The 21,622-nt window shown below is 36.6% G+C and overlaps 1 protein-coding gene across 5 annotated transcripts in view; it reads right to left on the bottom strand.

Annotated features, from left to right (window-relative positions):
• LOC127425292 (neurabin-1-like) overlaps positions 1 to 21,622 on the bottom strand; it is a 73,447-nt gene that overhangs the window by 13,147 nt on the left and 38,678 nt on the right. For all 5 annotated transcript variants that reach the window (XM_051671079.1, XM_051671080.1, XM_051671082.1 and 2 more), the window contains exons 6-11: positions 19,429 to 19,564; positions 10,185 to 10,337; positions 8,680 to 8,733; positions 4,847 to 5,076; positions 3,474 to 3,570; positions 1,912 to 2,059 (exon numbers count right to left, since the gene is read on the bottom strand). In XM_051671079.1, coding sequence (XP_051527039.1) covers positions 1,912 to 2,059; positions 3,474 to 3,570; positions 4,847 to 5,076; positions 8,680 to 8,733; positions 10,185 to 10,337; positions 19,429 to 19,564 — 818 coding nt within the window. The remainder of the gene's footprint in view (positions 1 to 1,911; positions 2,060 to 3,473; positions 3,571 to 4,846; positions 5,077 to 8,679; positions 8,734 to 10,184; positions 10,338 to 19,428; positions 19,565 to 21,622) is intronic.

Genomic DNA, 21,622 nt, shown 5'->3' with positions numbered 1-21,622 from the left:
ACAATCTGAAAGTGAAAGTGGAGATTTATTGTAAAAAAAGGATAGAAATATTGATCTGTTCCTCACCCAAAGCCATTGCATCGCTTCAGAAGACAGATTAAATCAATGAGTCTTATGAATTACTTTTATGCTTGAAAGGTCTGGTCACCATTCACTTGCATTGAAAGGACCTACAGAGCAAAGATATTCTTCTAAAAATGTGTTCAGCTCAAAAAAGAATGTCATACACATCTGGGATGGCATGAAAGTGAGTAAATGATGAGATAGTTTTTATTTTTGGGTGAACTATCCCTTTAAGATGGAGAAAGTATTTATACGTAATTTAAAAATGACACAGCAGCTTTAAGGACATAAAGACAAAAATCTGCATGCCACTATCAAATATATTGTCCTTAGGCTGATGAAAAAGCATAATCCTACAACAGACGTCCGGCTACTTATGTTAAGATGTCTTGTACTGCCATATGCTCTTTATGGATATTTGAAACGAAATAGGCTCTTGTTTGAAACAGGGCTGAGAGGTTCCCTGCTGAAGAGCCGTCCCTGTGGCAGCACTTCCCCTTAATCTCCCTCATTCAGTCACAATGCATCCAGTCAGCTATGCAGTGCTGTCCGCTCTTATCAGTGATCATGGTGGATTCAGAATGGGTGTATTTGAAGGGCCAGTGCACCCATTAAACTGAGTGTGTGAAGTGTAAAGCACCAAGTGTTTGAGATGAACAGTGCTGTTTTAATTTCATTAACATATCTTGTTTGTGTGCAGCCCCAAGGTCAGAGTTCATAGAGTGGGAGGATGGAGGTGCACAGTGCAAAATGGTTGTAGAGTTTATTACAGTGAGATAGTGTTCCATAACAGGAATAACACACTGTGTACTCTGCTGTGTACTCGCTCTGTACACAGAAAGTGACAAATAGAGGTTTTAGATTAGTTGCCGTTTTTAATCTGACACGGGCGAGGCTGTGAAAGTTGTAAGTACACAATTTAGTTTGCCGTACTGTTGTGTACATGGATGTTGATCATTCAGCTGATGATGTATAGAAAAATGTGTTCTAGGGCCTTAAGATATTTTCATTTGTGTTAAATTAAATATGGTGTTGGCTAAAGTCAATACTGGAGCCAATTTTTTTTTCCTCAGCTTGTTTGCTAACATGTCACTTTGCTTATTTGTTACATTTTTAACAGATGTCAACAGTAAACTACCAGGCATGCATTATTTTATTTAAAACATTATTGTTTGCCCATGGACTGAGTCAACAATAAGCCACTGGCAGGCTGATTTGGTGAAGAGTGTTAAAACTCCTTTTGTTTGAGCATCCCGACATGTCAACTTCAGACTCAACCAATTTTGGGGCGAAGCTATCTGACCCATGGAAGACAGGGGGAGTGTTCAGAAAACATGTTTGAAAGCAGTCATAATGTTTTACTATTCTTTTTAGTGATGCTAGTGGCACATTAATCACACTTTCTTCACCTTTAACTAAAAGCCATGGAAATCAGGATTATGGATGGGTTTGATATATTGGATGTGTGACATATTTCCCCTCCTGAGTAGCTGAAACCCTTCTAATTATCTCTTATATTCCTGATAAGCACAACTCTAATAAAGACTGAAAAGGAAATATGTGCACCTACTATGTATATTAATTGTTTCCCATCACATTATAAAATGATGTCCATCTGGTCTCTGCATGGTGCTTCACATAACACTATATTAATAGTTTATAGCTGTACAAAGTATGAAGTATAAAGTATGGCTTGGCATGTAAGTGCATCTGTATGTAATGTATTGTCTGTGTGTTAGAAGCTCTGCTTTGAGGACACTTGTCAAACAGAAGACCGATGATCATTTTAGTAATTAATAAGCAACTGGGTGACAGTGACAAGGTTAGGTGTGTGTGTAAATGTCTCACCCTCTCCATGGACACTTCTCCTTGGATACTGTAAGGCTGCCAGTCTCTCAGTCATCTGGGCTCGGCTCTCAGCACTGTTGTTGTTATTGTTTACCTGGATGCCATTTTGTTTCATCAGCTGCATTAACTCTGACTCGAGAGTAGCAATCTGCACAAGAGTACATGTAGCATGCTATTATAAGTAGTATCTACAAACGAGGTAAACCTATACTATAATTTGAGAAAGTTTAAACAAGAATATTTAAAACTGAATATTAAAAAATCCATAGATCTGCCTTCTTGCTTATATTTTGTTTGTTTTTACTTACATTAGGTTTCATACTATGAAAGTAGCCCATTGGAGATAAATACAGGTCTGAAAAATTTATGTAAATGAAAATTATGTTTGTAAAAAATACATAGAATCATATAACATATCTCGATAATAGTTGCCTAAACATACAAGTTAGAAATTTCAGTGATTCTACCATGAATTTTGTATGTTCATTTTTTAATCACTTATTACATAGCTCCCTAACTATAAATATTTTTTAAATAAATGTTTTGCTATAGTTTATAATTATATAATTGAAGTTGTTATTCATTGATAATCTTGACATCCGCCCAAGCTTTCCTTGTTTGGATTCATCAGATAACTAGTGATGTCTGATTTGTAAAGAAATTATACTTTAAAGGGATAGTTCACCCAAAAATGAAAATATTTTCCAAATTTATTAACACTCATGCCATCACAGATGTGTATGACTTACTTTCTTCTGCTGAACACAAACAACGATTCACTTGCATATAATGCAAGTGAATGGTGACCAGAACTTTGAAGCTCCAAAACGCACATAAAGGCAGCATAAAAGTAATCCACATAACTCCAGTGGTTAAATCCATGTCTTCAGAAGCGATATGATAGGTGTGGGTGAGAAACATATGAATATTTATCGATTCACATTCTTTGTGCATATCGCTACCTACTGGGCAAGGAGGAGAATTTATAGTAAAAAAAAAAGGACTTCAATATTGATCTGTTTCTCACCCACACTTATCATATCGCTTCTGAAGACATGGATTTAACCACTGGGTCGTGTGGATTACTTTTATGCTGCCTTTATGTGCGTTTTGGAACAATTCCTTTAAGAATCTTGCTCAGTTTTAATTACCCTTTTCCATATGGGCATGCACTCTTGGATGATTTCGCAGTACTAGCCAGTTACTATGAAATGGTGCAGTGGAGTGAATCTGTGTGTGTGCGTGTGTGGACTGGTTTGGGTGGTTTATGAGGACATTTTAGGCTACAAACTGGTAATTACAAGGGTATTACGCTATAAATGTGGTTTATGAGGACATTTCTAGTGTCCTTATAATTCAAATAGCTTAAAACATACTAAACAATGTTTGTTTGAAAATGTAAAAATGCTTTTTTGTGAGGGTTAGGTTTAGGGGTAGGGTTAGGGGATAGAATCTACAGTTTGTAAAGTATAAATATCATTATGTCTATGGCGAGTCCTCAGAAGGATAGACGCACCAACGTGTGTGTGTGTGTGTGTGTGTGTGTGTGTGTGGATAATTACCCTCACTTGAAGACTCTGGATTTCAGCCAAATGAGACTTTTCTGCCTCCTCCAGCCTCTTCTTCTCTGCATCCTCCTTCTGAGCAAACTCCATCTCTCTGATAGAAAGAAACACAGAAAGAAACACACACAGATTTAGAGAAAGGTCAAAAATATGTGTGTAGTCATTAATGGCAGTGAAACATGCTTACATTACCTATTTCTCTCTTCTGAAAGGCTTAGAGAGCAGACAGTCTCATTATCATGCAAACAACAAAAAATGAACCCATCAAAGCACTGACTACTAGGAAACTTCTCAAGCAATGCCATCTCCTGACCGCTTACTCAGGCTTTTAGCATGGACAGACAGTGTGTTTCTGCAGCTAACTATGGCTTTAATGCCTGAAGGGAAACCACAATTAAATGCAGTCAGGCTCCAGAGGAGAGGAGTTGAGATAGACACAAAGATCATCACACACTCTGCTGCTCTCGGTTCCCTTTAGTTCAGCTTGTGCAGAGAAATGCACACTGAGATTCATTTAGTAGAAATAACAGTCACACAGAAATGGCACTGCAGATCCCACTGCATTATGAAGATTAAACTCAAGGCACACAAGAGAGAGTTTTCTATCTAAGCAATCTAAGTTTTAAGTTTAAATATACCCTGCTGAAAAGACTGGCGTAGCTGGTTACAGGTATATGTTGTGTTTTGAAAGCTTGCTGGTGGTTAGAGAAAAGTATTGGTAAAGTAGTTCAATCTACTATACCCAATATTTGTGTGTGCTATGTATTTTTATGTTTAATAGAGTGTCACGTTGTTAGTTTAGCAGCATGCTAATGCCAAAACGTCAGTAGTTCCAATATGGTAAATTAAACCATATAAAGAAATGAATCTTATCATTCATTTAATACAGAAAATTATTGATAAAACAGTTCAATCTACTTTACCCAATATTTGTGTGTGCTATGTATTTTTATGCTTGCTTTAGTGTCATGTTGTTAGCTTAGCAACATGCTAAAGCCAAACCTTATTGAAATCAGCTGTGGCTCGAGCCTCCTGTGCACTTCACGTGAAGACGTAGATCATTCCAAATCGGTCACTTTTGAGGTTCCATTTCAGATAGGATGCTGCCCATGTAGGCAGTAGACAGCAAGGCAGTTCATTAGGTTTTGTAAGCACAACCAAGCAACACGGCTCATTTAAAATCTCAAAATCTCTTTTGCAGCCATTTATGGTAATCAGTTCATTTGTGGGCTTTTGAGGTAGAACGATAACCATATAATCAAGACACTCATCTTCTGTATTCAGCACTGTGCTGATATTATAATAACCTGAACTGTAATTACTATTCTCTTGGACTAAAGTACTTTTGAATCATCTTAGTAGAAATGTACCTCTGCTGGAAGTCCTTAATGAGCTTCTTGGCCTTGTTGTACTTCTTCTCCAGGGCCTGATACTGACTCTGGGCCTCCTTCAGATGCTCGTTGACCGTATGACACAGCGTCTGAGCCTCAATCCAGTAGCTCTCTAGCTTCAGCATCCTCTCCTTGTTGTCCTCAATGCTTTGCTTTAGCTGTGTCTTCTCTCTTTCCCATCGTGCCTTCTCTTTTTCCACTGCAGCCAGCTAAATAGAGAGAGCAGGACGCAGGGGCAGAGAAGAAATGAAGGTCTGAGCCGTGGCACAGTGGACCGTGCATGTGTCATGACATATAACAGTGTGTTAAAAAAGGACACAGGTATGAATCTGTTCCCATAAATTAAATAGGTAAACATCCCAAAAATGTAGCATATAGTGAACTATCTGAATAACAGAAATTAAAGCCAAAATGAAATCAAAATTGAGCCTTCAGTATATACTTTCTTAGTAAATGTTCCTGGTCTTATTGTGCACAGTTTATCAGTGCATGTTATTCTCCAAAATGTTTGTTTCATCATCTTTCATCAGAATGAAGTAACTTTCTCTGCCTCTAAAACAGCTTTTCCGATGGGGTCACTACGGCTACACAGGTGGGGGAAATTAATTAATAACCAATAATATAATAGCATATTTTTCACTATCCAATGGAATCCCACTCTACAAAATTTCATCTAAATATTCTGGGTGCATCTCAATCAGTTCCTTAGTTCAGTAGTCAGGGCACTGATCAGTGAGTCGGCCATTTTTAGGGCTGTCTCATTCGCAAAATCGTTCCAGTGCACTGAAACATTCGCTCCCTAAAAAAATCCCACAATGCACCGTTAAAACCAGGGAGCATCGCTGTTCCCATGGCATGTCTTCTGAAGTCTCTCAAGTCGTTAGAAGACGAGCACAAGTGTAAATATATGATGTCAAAGCCTTATTTTCACTTTAGAAGAGAACCCAAAAACGACTGTAAAAAAAAAAAATACACAAGTTTTAACAGAAGAATTAATGTGAGCTTTTATAAAATTATAAGCTTCACATTTCTCCTCATTTTAAACCCTCGTTCACTTTTATTGTCCCCATTCACTTCCATTGTAAGGACCTCACTGTAACCTCGATTTTTTTTTTAAAGAAAAAGAGGAACGAGTCGAAATTAGTTTTTGTGGTAATAAACATTATGCCACAAATGCTTTTGATTGAGCTTAACTTGTATTGAACCCGGAACATTCCTTTAATATGTAAAGTGTTTATAAGCAAAATCTGTGAACCAGAATAAAATGGAAAGTTTAAACATGACTGTGGAGACTTAAGAACTATGTCTAGACATCATCAACAGAGCCTATTACATGAAAAACAGTAAATCCAAAAATCCAGCAAAATCTCTCACTAATAAGATAAGAAGCTGTGTGCATCAGCTTTACAAATAAAAAATATTATTACACGATTAAGCAAATGGAGTGATTTATTAAAAATATAGAAACAAATAGGCGTGTCATATCAAAAGGTTTCATATGAGCCAAGAGGACTGAAAGAGCCCAGTGAATGCAGTTCTGATCTTACTCAGTTTATTAATGATAACATGTTATATAGTCTGGTGTAGAAGGAAACTTTCTATGATAAGTATAAACATTTGTATCCCACTACTTTTTAGAGGTGTTAGCATTAGAAGGTCAAATTCCATGTTTAGGTAATGAGAACTATTATCTAATAAAAGATTAATACAGGAAGGAGGTACTGTTAATGTCAGGATCCATCCCCCTTAAAATGGTAATTTTGGACTGTCCCCCCCTAGAAGTCTTGTAATTTTTGACAGCAATGACAATGAGCCTGTGAGGGATAGACTTACAGTCTCTTCAATGGGTTGAACTTTTGTTTAAAGTGTTTTGGATCATTCCGCTGACAAAGGCCTCTAAGGTCATCGCAAAGCCTACTTTTGAGTGTCCCTAAGTCCCATTTGAAATCGAAGAGGGAATGTGCCTTCTCTCCTGCTGCCCCTCACCTTTGGAATAGTCTGCCTCTCCACATTAGATCCTGTGCTACAATAGAGTCATTTAAATCTCTTTAGAAAACCCATCTTTTCTCTATTGCCTATGAGCATATCTAGATGTACTGTAATTATATTTTATTCATGTTTTCATAGTGCATGAGTTTGCATGTGGCTCTATTTTTATCTTTCTAGTGTAAAGCACTTTGGTCAACATGTGGTGTTTTTTTAAATGTGCTATAAAAATAAACTTGACTGACTTGATTGATTGAAACATTGAAAAAAAAAAAATCTTTCCTAGAGAGACAAAAAAATAAAAAATAGACAAAAAACTCCAGAAAACATGAGCTGTGGAGAATTAGATTTGATCTAGGAGCTTTATACTGAAGAGACTGTCATTTGTGTGTGTGTGTTTATAGCGCTTTTCACAATACCCATCGTTTCAAAGAAGCTTTACAGGAAATCATATTGTAGTGTCTGTAATGTCTTAAATGTAAAAGCTTAAAAGTCCCCATTGAGCAGTTTTATTTAAAAACTTTATAAAAAACATGCCTTAATTTATTTTTGTCATTTCGGTCCCCCGTGCACAAAAATGTACAGTGACAAAAATGTCTATCCCTCACAGCCTCGTTTTCATTCACGTCAAAATTCAAACATGGCGCTACTGTGAATGTATATATGTATAAGGTCCCATTCTGGTAGGAAGTTTTTATGGAAATTAATGTGTTGACAGCATTAATCAAGCTCAACAATTCAACATTGTGTCAGAGCTGTAGCCTAGCGGGCTGCGCTCTTGACATGTGGTGCTGATGCATCGTGGGTGACCTGCTCATGAGGTCCTTTCCCGATCCCATTCCCACTCTTCCCCTCTCATTTCCTGTCACCTCTCTACTTTCCCTCCCTCATTAAAAAGCCCAAAGGCGGGGCCTGGGTAGCTCAGCGAGTAAAGATGCTGGCTACCACCGCTGGAGTTCGTGAGTTTGAATCCCAGGGCGTGCTGAGTGACTCCAGTCAGGTCTCCTAAGCAACCAAATTGGCCTGGTTGCTAGGGAGGGTAGAGTCACATGGGGTAACCTCCTCGTGGTTGCTATAATGTGGTTCGCTCTCTGTGGGGCACGTGGTGAGTTGTGTGTGGATGCCGCGGAGAATAGCGGAGAATAGCATGAAGCCTCCACACACGCTACGTCTCCACGGTAACTCGCTCAAAAAGCCACGTGATAAGATGTGCGGATTGACGGTCTCAGACGCGGAGGCAACTGAGATTCGTCCTCCGCCACCCGGATTGAGGCGAGTCACTATGCCAAAAAGCCAAAAGGCCATAAAAATAAAAGAAATGCAACATTTTTACTAAAGTTATTGTAAAAAAAAAAAAAAAAAAAAAAAATGAAACAAATACTTTTTAAAATTTTATTTAAAAGGAAATACAATTTTATCAATACCTACAAAAACAACATTTGGTCCCAATCTAGATAGCTTGTACTGAGTGATACTGTAGCTTCATTTAGGCAAAATGTGCAATCCTGTTACCACTTCTGACACTTATTCTTTTCTTTTCTTTCTTTTTGATAAAATATTTGTTTAATTTGATGTTTATGTGGTGTGTATGTCTAGACAAATCACAAAAATCTGTGTTTTTAACTCTATTTAGACATAACAGGTTTACAAAAACTGCAAACCTGAAAAAAAGACCATAGTTTAAAAGGCTCTATTTTATACCCTATTCATGGAAAATGCCAGTTGTTCTGTCCCTGCAATGCACTGTAGTTAACATTATAAGACTTGAAAAAAGTCCGGTTTGTAGCTTACATTTATGGAGAGAAAATCATTAGGCGGCATCTTACCTTGTTCTTGAGTTTCTGGATCTCAGCTTCAGTGACAGTGTGTTTAATCTGCAGCTGTAGACACAGAGTGATAAGAGAGGAGAAGAAGATGAGTGGATGATCAAAGACAGTGTTTCTCTCGAAGTGCACTGACCAGAGTGGCTCAGTACTGCGTGAAAACACTCCCTCTCTCTGCAAATCCACACTCAAGAGACAGAACGGGAGAGAAGGAGCAAATCACTGTCACGACTGCTATATTGATCGGAACTGCACCCAAGAATTTCACACACCATTGCACTTGTGTATATGGCTGTGTGACAATAAATGTGATTTGATTTGATTTTGAGAGAGACACAGACCAAGAGAAATGAGGGAGAAGGAGTGAGCTCTGGGATGAAGTGCTTTTATCATTTCCCACCCAAGAACATGGTCTTCTGTTTGCACCAGTTTATAAGAAGAACAGAATAGGCATTAGATTGTCCTTGGTACAAGCCAATCCTAAAAATGATTACTTTTTCTAAAAATAAAATTGAGGCAAGGTCCAAATGAACTTTTTGCCACACCTGCCAATGGCAGGTGAACTGAAAAGCTCTACTCACAGTAAATATTTCTTGCCGGTAGTATAGAAATATAGTCTACTGTATGTAATATATTTTGTCACTATAAAAATGGGTTTATTTAGCCATTTTACACTGAATATTTGTAAATAGAGAGTGTCTCTGTCTCCCTGTACCACTAAACATGTTACACATCCTGATATTCTTCCTTATATTCTCATTTTATGTCTGATGCTGTATACTTTGAAAGTAGCCCATTGGAGATTAATACAGGTCTGCATTTTACATATGTAACTTTAATAAGAATCATTATGTAAAGGATAATTGCAGTATGTTTTCCTTGCATTTTTGTAAAAACACAGAATCATAACATTTCTTAATAACAGTTGCCTAAACATGCAAGTCAGAAATGTAAATGATTCTACTATGAATTTTGTATGTTCAGATATCATCACTTATTACATAGCTCCCTGGCTATACATATTTTTCTATTCTTTGCTATAGTTTACAATGAAATAATAATTGAAGTCGTTATTCATTGATAATCTTGACATCGGTTATTCATTGATAATCTTGACATCGGTTATTCATTGATAATCTTAACATCTTGTTGGCTTAATATGAGTAGTATTTTCCATTCAGAATGCATGAACAGAGATTTCTGGATAAATAAATAATAATAAAAAAAAACTTGTCCTCAACAAAATGATTGTGGCAAATTTTCCATGAGGTCAAAGTCATTAAAAGTCAGTTACCAGCCAACTCGCAAATAACTAAATAACCAATGTTTACTCACATTTGGTAATAATTTTGGGCCCTTCTTGTATGTTTGCTGCATTTACACAGAATTTTGGCGAGACGGTTTAGTAGACAGAAAAAAAAGATGCGAGGTGAGTATTGACAAAATGAAAAGGACCAACGCAACATCTATTTTCTAAACTCAAGCTTGATCAGGATGCAATGACTTACCTCTCTGAACTTCTGATAGAGCTTAGTGGCATCCAGTTCAGATGGTGAGATGATGTCCTCGTTTTCAGGTAAATCAAAAACCTCAATTGCCACTTCTCTTTCGGTTCCCATTTGCCCCACCTCCTCTTCCTCATCCGTGGCATACTCCCCTGTCTGAGCACAGACACATGGGAATAAACATCCACTATGCACTGAAGCGATCAATGTGGACCGGAGACTCTATTTTTAATAAGATGTGTAATGTTTACTCTAGGCTTTGTGTCTCCAGGATGCTGTAATTTTAAAACAACAATAACCACATATATTGGAGCCCATATGATACTTATATATATATATATATATATTAACAGATATACTTGGCCGATTGAAACACATTCAAACTTAAATCAAAACACGTTAATCCTTAAAAACTTAAGCTACCCTTACGTATTCAAAGAGTTTTACGACAATGTTTGAATCAGAATAACAATATGCTACGTATGTCTTCAGCATCACTTTTTATACTGATTAATAAATATTAAAGTTTGGCACAAAACTTGTCCTGCACCACTGAAACTGACATGAATAATGCCTCTAATCATGCGGCTTGTTAAGGAAAGGTGTACTATTATTACTTTTCTAAGCAATATGACTTAGCCATGAAACGGGTGAAAAATCCAATAGATATACCACTTTAGGGTGGGCTCTTTTAACTTGCTTTTATCAAAGCCACCTGGAACACCCTAGCAGCCACCTAGCAATGCCCTAGCAATGCTTAGAACCATCCAGCAACACACCAAAAACCATTCATAACATCTTAGTAATTGCATAGCAACACCCTGGTAACCCTCCACAACACACTAGCATTGTGGTTGCACGTTTTGCGAGGACAAGCACCGCTCACATTTGAAAATGTAAAAAACTAGTAAATCAAAATGTAGTAATTTCATCTGATATAAGCACCTCTTCCATTTTTTTAACCATGAATTGTAGATATACAGTATTGTGAGGTATGCATGCTATCTTTTCAAAATAAAAAAAGATTCGTGCAACATCTATTTCTCCTGCTGGCGTGTGGGTCTGCCAAGTTATTTTAGGTGAATGGATGTGCAGACACACAGACAGGTCGTTTCCGCTTGGCTGGGGCTCGTATCAGATTGCAGGGCAGGGCTGTTCCCTGGGAGGCCTCCTTTCCAGATCAAATAATCCAGCCTGGCAGGAGGCTGTATATAACCCTGCCTGAGCTACTGTACAGATTAAAGTCTCATTTGTGTCATTTCTTTGCTCATACACATAATAATAATAATAATAATAATAATAATAATAATAATTAATATTTATTTCTGCCCTTATTAACAATTTTCCAAAATGAATGCACATAGAAATAAATAAATAACAATAAAGCATTAAATTTAAAAGGAAAACAAAGAATATTGACTGAAAAGGTGTAGTCTGAAGCTTCAGCTTATTATACCTACCCTTTTTACATAACACATTCTAATAGGCATCTCTTTCACCACTATACTTGGACTATACAAAGACACAAAAAAAACAAAAGTTCCAAATATTTCATACATAATAATTATCATATCTTAGTTATATATTTGTTTACCACCTTTTTTCAAATTGTATTTTTTTTTATTATTATTTGCACTACATAAGAACTACACATTCTTAATTCCTTGTCACAACTATTCTACAAGTTCACCCCTTTGACAGATATACATCTATTATTTGTCCTTACCCTTGTTTTTTTAAACATACATATTCCCCTAAATTCATACTGGCTCTCTCTAATTTCAAACAACCTCTGAATACATTTAGGAAGTAAATTATTTTGTGCTTTGTACAATATCTGTGCAGTTTTTAGGTCAACTAGATCGCCATTGAATTGAATAAACAGTGTGTTGGTTTGTTCATAATAATCCGATTGATTTACAATTCTTATAGCTCTCTTCTGTAACCTGATAATTGGAATAGTGTTGGTTTTGTATGTGTTTCCCCATACCTCCACACAGTAAGTGATATGGAACTATGAGAGAGCAATACGGTATATACTGTATAGTGAATTCTGATTCAAGAGATCTTTAGTGTTATATAATATTGCAATGGTTTTAGACATTTTTGTTTTTACATTATTTATGTGGTTTCCAACATCATTTATGATCAATTATCATGGCCAGAAATGTATTTTCCAATGTATTTTTTTATTTAGCCAGTCTATAAACACCCCCACAGTATATTCCTTATTGTCCATTGCAGTAAAAAAAACAAAAACATAATATTCAGAATGAGAGGATGTACTGAAATGAAGAGCAGCACACAGACTCCATGTAATACCCTCAAGGGGCAAATTATCTCATTTTGGAGTGTCACGTTACCTTACCACACATGTATGAGGAAACAAATTGCATTAGATAACAAAATATTAAACCTAGTGGCTTTTTATTTTACAGAACAAGCTTATTTTCAAGCAAAACTTTTTACCAAAAACAAGTTTTAAGGTTTAAATGATAAAACAATAGGTAATATACTATCAATGCTTAAACTATTTTGTTAGAGCAAAGCAGAGATGTTCGCAAATGAGCAGGGAATGTACGTGATAGGGCTTTGTTCAGGACAGTCAACCGTTGACATTGTTTCACAATATGCAGCTGGCAGCAGTGCCAAAACTATACAAATGTGTATTAGACACATTAGACACATCCCGATCGTTACCATGTTTTTGTACATGTAACCTAAACCTTATTAGCGACACAGTCAAACTGTTTTATTATGCTAAAATATTTTCCAGGACAACTTATTATTTTCAGGGACATTTAGCTATTTTTCTAATTTTCCATGACTTTTCCATGACTGGAAAACTGTGTTGCAAAATTCCAGGTTTTCCAGGACATGTGGGAACCCTGTACTGGTTGCTCAGTCTTTTTTGATTAACCAAAAAGAATCGGTTCATAAGAGTCTAGGGTTGGGTATCGATACAGATTTCCCGATTCCCTCTGAATTCTCAAGCTCTCGATTCAATTCTGATTTCAATTCAATTCGATTTTATATCGATTCATATGTGTATATTTCAATTATAATGTCCCTTTTGCTTACATATTAAATAAATTCTCTCCGAGCTAATGCTGTTAATTATACAGGGGACCTTTTAACTAGATACAATATGAAAATATTAATTTTAAAAATTATTTTTTATTAATTTTTCACCATTTTGGTCACATTTTAAACAGCATCTTTAAATTAAATTAACAAAAGAGAGCCTCGAATGGCATTATGTCATCTGTGCTATGTCTGATTACAATTAAATGTTTATTTTTATTGATTTTGATCAACAACTGACTGTAAAGAACAAAAAAGGCATTAAAAGAGACATTATCCAATGACAAATCGGTTGCGTGGATCTTGTCTTTGGACACACATTACACAGAACAACTTTTACTCTCAACACGCAGTGAAAGGATCTCACTGCTGAATATTGCACCACTATACTACACAATTACTGGTGAGTGAAATCTAAACATTTACCAGCCAGTTGCCACACAAATAAATTTTCAGCCGCACAGCGCAAAATTTGGTTGCAAATGCAAGTGATTTCTTCTCATTGTAGTGGACGGTTGCTTATAGAGTAAAAGATCGATCCACGGCTTTTGAGAATCATTATCGAATAGACCAGATTTTTTAAAAAAATTATCGAAAAATAATTTTTTTTGTCCAGTCCTATAAAAGTAATTTGTTCATAAAGGTCTTTTCTATGTGTGAATTGGACTACACTGGGCAAGCTGGATGTTGTTGTGTTCGGCCTTTGAGGACAAACTCAACAGAAAGACGTGTTTCCTTGCTGTTATTTTGCAGCATATGGTATTTTTTTAATCACACCAACATTCAATTCAGACTGCAAAAGGACATTCACAACTCTGAAAAATAATTTTTCTTTTGTCATGGGGCTGTAGATTCTGTGAGTAACTGCCATTTCACATGAAGCCGAGAAGTGCAGCTTTTTCGGTTTCACGATTTTTACAAAAGTGTGTTTGAGCGTTACATCGCCCATCTGCAGCACTGTTGCAGGTGCACACTGGTCAGAGTGGAAGAAATGTGATTAAAGTGTTCACACACCTGTATAAAGCGATTAAAATAGGAGTACTCAACATACACTATATTGCCAAAAGTATTCGCTCACCCATCCAAATAATTGAATTCAGGTGTTCCAATCACTTCCATGGCCACAGGTGTATAAAATGAAGCACCTAGGCATGCAGACTGCTTCTACAAACATTTGTGAAGGAATGGGCCACTCTCAGGAGCTCAGTGAATTCCAGCGTGGTACTGTGATAGGATGCCACCTGTGCAACAAGTCCAGTCGTGAAATTTCCTCACTACTAAATATTCCACAGTCAACTGTCAGTGGTATTATAACAAAGTGGAAGCGATTGGGAATGACAGCAACTCAGCCACGAAGTGGTAGGCCACGTAAAATGACAGAGCGGGGTCAGCGGATGCTGAGGTGCATAGTGCGCAGAGGTCGCCATCTTTCTGCAGAGTCAATCGCTACAGACCTCCAAAGTTCATGTGGCCTTCAGATTAGCTCAAGAACAGTGCGTAGAGAGCTTCATGGAATGGGTTTCCATGGCCGAGCAGCTGCATCCAAGCCATACATCACCAAGTGCAATGCAAAGCGTTGGATGCAGTGGTGTAAAGCACGCCGCCACTGGACGCTAGAGCAGTGGAGACACGTTCTCTGGAGTGACGAATCACGCTTCTCCATCTGGCAATCTGATGGACGAGTCTGGGTTTGGCGGTTGCCAGGAGAACGGTACTTGTCTGACTGCATTGTGCCAACTGTGAAGTTTGGTGGAGGGGAGATTATGGTGTGGGGTTGTTTTTCAGGAGCTGGGCTTGGCCCCTTAGTTCCAGTGAAAGGAACTCTGAATGCTTCAGCATACCAAGAGATTTTGGACAATTCCATGCTCCCAACTTTGTGGGAACAGTTTGGGGATGGCCCCTTCCTGTTCCAACATGACTGCGCACCAGTGCACAAAGAAAGGTCCATAAAGACATGGATGAGCGAGTTTGGTGTGGAAGAACTTGACTGGCCTGCACAGAGTCCTGACCTCAACCCGATAGAGCACCTTTGGGATGAATTAGAGCGAAGACTGCGAGCCAGGCCTTCTCGTCCAACATCAGTGTCTGACTTCACAAATGCGCTTCTGGAAGAATGGTCAAAAATTCCCATAAACACACTCCTAAACCTTGTGGAAAGCCTTCCCAGAAGAGTTGAAGCTGTTATAGCTGCAAAGGGTGGGCCGATGTCATATTAAACCCTATGGATTAAGAATGGGATGTCACTTAAATTCATATGCGTCAAAAGGCAGATGAGCGAATACTTTTGGCAATATAGTGTATCTTACTGCGATTCTCATTTCTCTGATTATTCATATAATCGCAATAAAATAAGTGCAGAATTCGGTTTTGTAACAAGTCAGGAGAGAATGGACGATCTAAAGGCAGCATCTTAAAAACAAAAGAAAACCAGATAACTCGGAACATAAAGAAACAAAACACGGGGAACAAACATACAGAGTAAGGCATAACACATGCAAAGATTGACAGAGGAAACAAGGAAAAACAAGGGCTTAAATACACAGGGGCAAACAAGGGAACGAGGAACACCTGTGGAAACAATCGGGGAAAACCGATCATAAAATGAAACTACAAAGGACTACAAAAACTAACAGGAAACAGGAACATGGGAACTAAACAAGAATTTCAACATAAAAGTCAGTGCAAACACGGGGAATACGTGACAGGTTTACATGAGCTCCAACTGAATCGCATTATAATCGCATTATGAGGATGCATGTAAATGTGGCCAACGATTTGATTTGAGAGTGAATTATGCCTTAAATAACTGTCTGTTCAATAGACAAAAAGAGTGTATGGCTTCAGAAGACATGGTGCATTGAGGTTTTATGGTGTTTTATAGAGCTTGATTTAATACATTTTTCTTATCCTGTGCCACAAAAGAAAGAAAGTCATACAGGTTTAAAGCGATATTAGGGTACTGTAAATAATGAAAGAATTTTAATTTTTTGGGTGAACTATCCCTTGAAGACCATTTACTGCTGGCAGGCAGCTTTTGAATTTTTGTTGGAGCTGCTAATCCACAGCACAGTAAGACTTTAGGCAGGTTTACACCATTCTGCCTCATTGAACACACCACCCCTTACACATTCTAAGCAGCTGGTCTGCAGGGAGAAGGAGCCTGTGCCAGATTTATAAAACAGTGCTGATCACACAGCCATTTCAAGAGCACAGTTTGCATTTCAGCCAGCCGCTACACAATATCCAGACACTACAGCACATGAGAAACAGATAAAGCCATGTGAATTTGCCTCACATATGTCTACTGGATCCAAAGAACACTGCATAAGGATGACATTAGCATTCAAACACGTAGACTTAAATTTAAAATGTGAAATGTTGATGCAATACACTGCGAAAATTCCTATTATTAACAAGTACAGTATTTTTATATTATTGAAAAGATATTTAGATATTTTTCCCCAAAAAAAAAATTCACCTAAGCAAAACTGTTTTAGTTATTAAAACATGGTTTCATAGAATGTATCTTGAATATAGAGTAAGTGTATTTTGATTTGTGGCACTGGCAGATTTTTTCACTTATTTTAAGCATTTGCCAGTACCACAAGAAAACATTTACTTATAACATTATTCAATATAAGTATATCATTCTCTGATAACAAGCCTTAATATCTTGCACAGTTTTGCTTATCAAGTGAATGTATCTTGTTTGAAGGATGTTTAGATATATTTACTGGAAAACAAGACAAAGATAGTCAATAAGACTATGGTTTTTATTGCAGTGTAACAGAAATCTAAAGGAGAAATTGATGCCTTCAATAAGCCATTTCTCAAACCATTAATTTAGATTCTCACTGACAAATAATAAAGGGCATTAAAAATTCACTCTTGCATTAGCACATATAAGTCTTGCATCATTCTGCACTGCACTAGAGCCTATTATGCTAAATTGCGCATGCCTTCCAAATCATAAGGTAGAAATTGCTTTGCATGGCCTACTGATGTAATTATCTCTAAATCATAGTGAGTGATTAATTCAATGCTTCCTTCAGTCAGTCATTAAAGCTTGGAATATGGAATCCTACTGTCATGACAGCCCGGATGCATTATGGAAATACACCTCTCTGTTTCTCTCGAAAACAAATTGCTGTGGAGTATGCAGCATACAGACATGAAAAGGACTTGTGGCCCTTTTGTCTGGAAAGCCAGGCTGTCGCCTGATCTGCTAATGAGAAATGAGTAATAAGAGCTTAGTGATTTTTAACACAACAAGCATCTCCGTTTGAGTGATATGGGTTTGGAACAATATGAGGGTGAGTAAATGATGACAGAATTTTTGGGTGAACTTTCCCTTTAATGGCTTTCTAAGTTATGCTTCATTTCAGTATCAATTTTGTCACAGATGTTATTTCTAAAATTCTTTAAAATAGATTAAAAAACAAACAAATCAGACAATTGTTGACAAATAGTTAAGGAATATTACTGGTTCAGTACAAGTTAAGCTCAATTGACAGCATTTGTGACATAATGTTGATTACCATAAAAACTCAACCCTCCTTTTCTTTAAAAAAAGCAAAAATCGAGGTTACAGTGAGGCACTTACAATGGAAGTGAATGGGGCCAATTTTTGGAGGGTTTAAAAGGCAGAAATGTGAATCTTCTAATTTTATAAAAGCATTTACATTCATTCTTCTGTTAAAACTTTGTTTAAATCGTCATTTTTACAGTCATTTTAAGGTTTGTTGATATTGTATTGTCATGGCAACGAAGTTGTAAAATTGGCTATAACTTTAAACAGAAAAGTTTAGTTTGTGATTTTATCAAACTAAAATCATGTTAACATGTGTATTGTTAATGTCTTGTGGCTATACTTTTGAAACAGTGAGTATTTTAACATTTACGGATTGGTCCCATTCACTTCCATTGTAAGTGCCTGTAACCTCGAATTTTTGCTTAAAAAAAAAAAAAAAGGAGGGACGAGTCTAAATATATTTTTGTGGTAATCAACATTATGCCACAAATGCTGTCGACTGAGCTTAACTTGTATTGAACCCGGAATATTCCTTTAAGAGTATAGAGCTATGAAACTGATGTGGACATCAAGCTCAGAAAATCTGGTTTATACTCAAATCTCTTTTTCACTTTTTGGCAAATCTAAACACAATTTGTAACATTGCTGAAAGCTCTTCTGAAACTTCTAGAGGAGACACATGTGAGATAAAATTTTCTCAGGTTATAAAATAAAAATATTAAATTAAATCTGCTAATTTATCATTAAATTAGACAACAATTAGACATTTACTTATTTAAAACAAATTGGACTAATCTGAAAAATATGAAAATGGCAAATTTTGTTAGTGTTTTTCGGTAATGAGATAAATTGTTTATGTCTAAACAAAATTGGTGAGTAATGATACATTTTCTAGAACCTTTAATAAACGTTAACATGTAAAGTTCAAATCCAATGTAATTAATTTTCAAAATACTCACATTCTCAGCTTTTATTGCGGTAATGATAATTTTTCTAGACATTATCTAGAAATTTCTCTAAAATGTGGAAAAAAGTTCAAATATGTCTTGATTATACTGTTCACAATTATTTCAGATTTCCCTTTTCATGTTCCAAAATAAAAAAAATGAAAAAGTTCACAAACAAAATCTAGTGTGATCTGAATGAAATCAGAATTTCCCATATCATTGGAGTATTAAGGAGATATTCATTTGTTATTTTTCTTTCCAGTAGAAAGACTCAGATGATGATACATGGTGGAATCTGAATTGTTATGTCTTAGCGACATTACTGATTTAAGATTAATTCATTCATTTTTTAGAGGGGATTATCTCTACCAACTGCAAAATTAGAAGAATCTTGTTTTAAACTAATGGAACGTAAGATATTGTGACAAAAAATATGCAAAAGATCTGTTAATGCAATAGAACCTATCAACTGTAACTTGATTATATACTTTTTGACTCACAGAACTGGTTTCATATTGCTGCATTTTGATGTGACAATTATTACAGGTTTAGGCATGTAGCGTGGACGATTTGGCAGTAATAGATTTGAACCTGCTCCAACTGGCTCTTGATGGTTTATTAAACTGTTCAGACAAACTGTGAGAGGTTCAGACAAGCTCTGATTCGAAACCTGTTCTGTCCTCACCTCGTCATCATTAGCATCGTACTGAGCGTACTGTTGCTCCATCATCTCTCTCTGAAGTCGCTCCTGCTCCAGAGTTTGACTTATGAGTTGAGCCACCTCGCTCTGCTGTCCCGGGCGCTCTCGGCCAATCACAAACCTGCAAAGACATATCAACTACCAATGAGAAGGGAAGGATCAAATGAAGATCAAATAAAGTGTGGAGAGTAAAGGCTATATCTGAAAGATCTGAGCTATTGATTTTCAAATGGAGACAAAGAAGATATAAAAAGGTGGAAGGTTAAACTGCATGTCATTCAATTAACTTAAGAAAGGTAAAAAAACATATTTTCTAATTCAATGAAGTGAAATATGTCAAGCTCGAATTGTCTGGTTTCAAGCAATAGTTTTCATTTTAACTTTGCTGACGGGATGTATCTTTAATAATACGTCACAAACAGTATTTCAAGGATCACAGTGGGAGGCTTTTTTTTTTAAGTCAGTGTGATGAATGACTATCATGCAGCGAATATAACTGTTCAAAAAAATTTACAGAACAATTGAATATTTAAGAGAATAATCCTACAAATTTAACTTAAAACAGGTAAAACGTCTGTGGTGTAGGTTCACAAAAGCCAACACAGGGCAGAAAACTTTAATCTGCAAACTGTGTCACAACGACAATCGTAATACAAGCAAAACCTCCTCAAATGAAGCACACAAAAGAATATGATGAAAGCCAAAAGATGCACTCCACAGGCTGCCGAGAATGTTTCCAAATTTTGGAAGTAGCTTTGGATAAAAGCGTCTGCTAAATTAATAGATGGAATGTAAATGCATCAATTCAGTCACCATATTGTTTTGCAAGAAGTGTTCATATTTATTTAATATTTATTTTCTGAAAGAAGTGTTTATGTAATTTTGGATATTTTCTTCAGTGTTTTTTTGTTTTGTTTTCTGTTATCTTAACATTATTTTCTTTGTTGCATTGCTTTGGGAAGATCTCAAGTTTCTTTTTTTTTCTTTTTTATCCAATTTGGAATGCCCAATTTCCAATGTGCTTTTTAAGTCCTCGTGGTCATGTAGTGATTCACCTCAGTCCGGGTGGCGGAGGATGAATCCCAGTTGCCTCCGCATCTGAGACCATCAACCTGTGCATCTTATCACGTGGCTTGTTGAGTGCGTTGCCATGGAGACATAGCACATGTGAAGGCTTCATGCCACCCACTGCGGCAACCACGCTCAACTCACCATGCGCCCCACCAAGAACAAACCACACTATAGCAACCACGAGGAGTTTGCCCCTTGTGACTCTACCCTCCCTAGCAACCGGGCCAATTTGGTTGCTTAGGAGACCTGGCTGGAGTCACTCAGCATGCCCTGGGATTTGAACTAGCGAGCTAGCGAACTCCAGGGGTGGTAGCAAATTTGCTTCAGCGTATTATACCACTGAGCTACCCAGGAATGTTTATAATAATAATAATATTGGTAGAACATATCAGACTGAAATGTGACATAATGTGAAATTTTGCATTATGGTAAGAATTATTTAAAACCAAGTTGATTTTTTTAAATACATTTTTTACTTGGACTATTGTGAAGTTCCAAATAAAGACAAATAGTTATTAAATTTAACTCAAACTTTGTCTTAAGGCCAACGTAAAACATAATTCGCAAACCTATTTTACTTAAATGACAACAGGGTATAAACAGGATATTCAATGAGTAAAAAGAAATAAGGAAAAAAGGGCAGGACTTTAGTTTAATTATTTAGGAATTGATCGTGAAAAGTGTGTGTTTCAAACCAGAATGGAGCCATTGAGGCCCTGGTGACAAAAAAGGAAAGTGGAGCTAGTTATTTACTTTTTATGAAAGATTATGAAGACAATTCTTTCAATTCTTTTGAATTAGGGGTGGGTGATATAACCAAAGTCTTATTTCATGATATGAGTAATTTTATATCAGGATAACAATATATATCACGATATAGTATTTTTTTTTTTTTTTGGGAAAAATCAATAGAAATGTTGTAATATATCAAATAACCATATTGTACTGCCAGTTTTTGGATAATCCAATCAGTGAATTAAATACTTCCAAATACTTCCTCTTATACATGCTCCTCGGGGCCTGGGTAGCTCAGCGAGTATTGACGCTGACTACCATCCCTGGAGTCGTGAGTTTGAATCCAGGGTGGGCTGAGTGACTCCAGCCAGGC

Source organism: Myxocyprinus asiaticus, chromosome 34, assembly GCF_019703515.2.
Source record: "Myxocyprinus asiaticus isolate MX2 ecotype Aquarium Trade chromosome 34, UBuf_Myxa_2, whole genome shotgun sequence".
NCBI lineage: Eukaryota > Metazoa > Chordata > Actinopteri > Cypriniformes > Catostomidae > Myxocyprinus > Myxocyprinus asiaticus.
The sequence above is the reverse complement of the archived record's forward strand: the minus strand, read 5'-3'. Positions and strand labels throughout refer to the sequence as shown.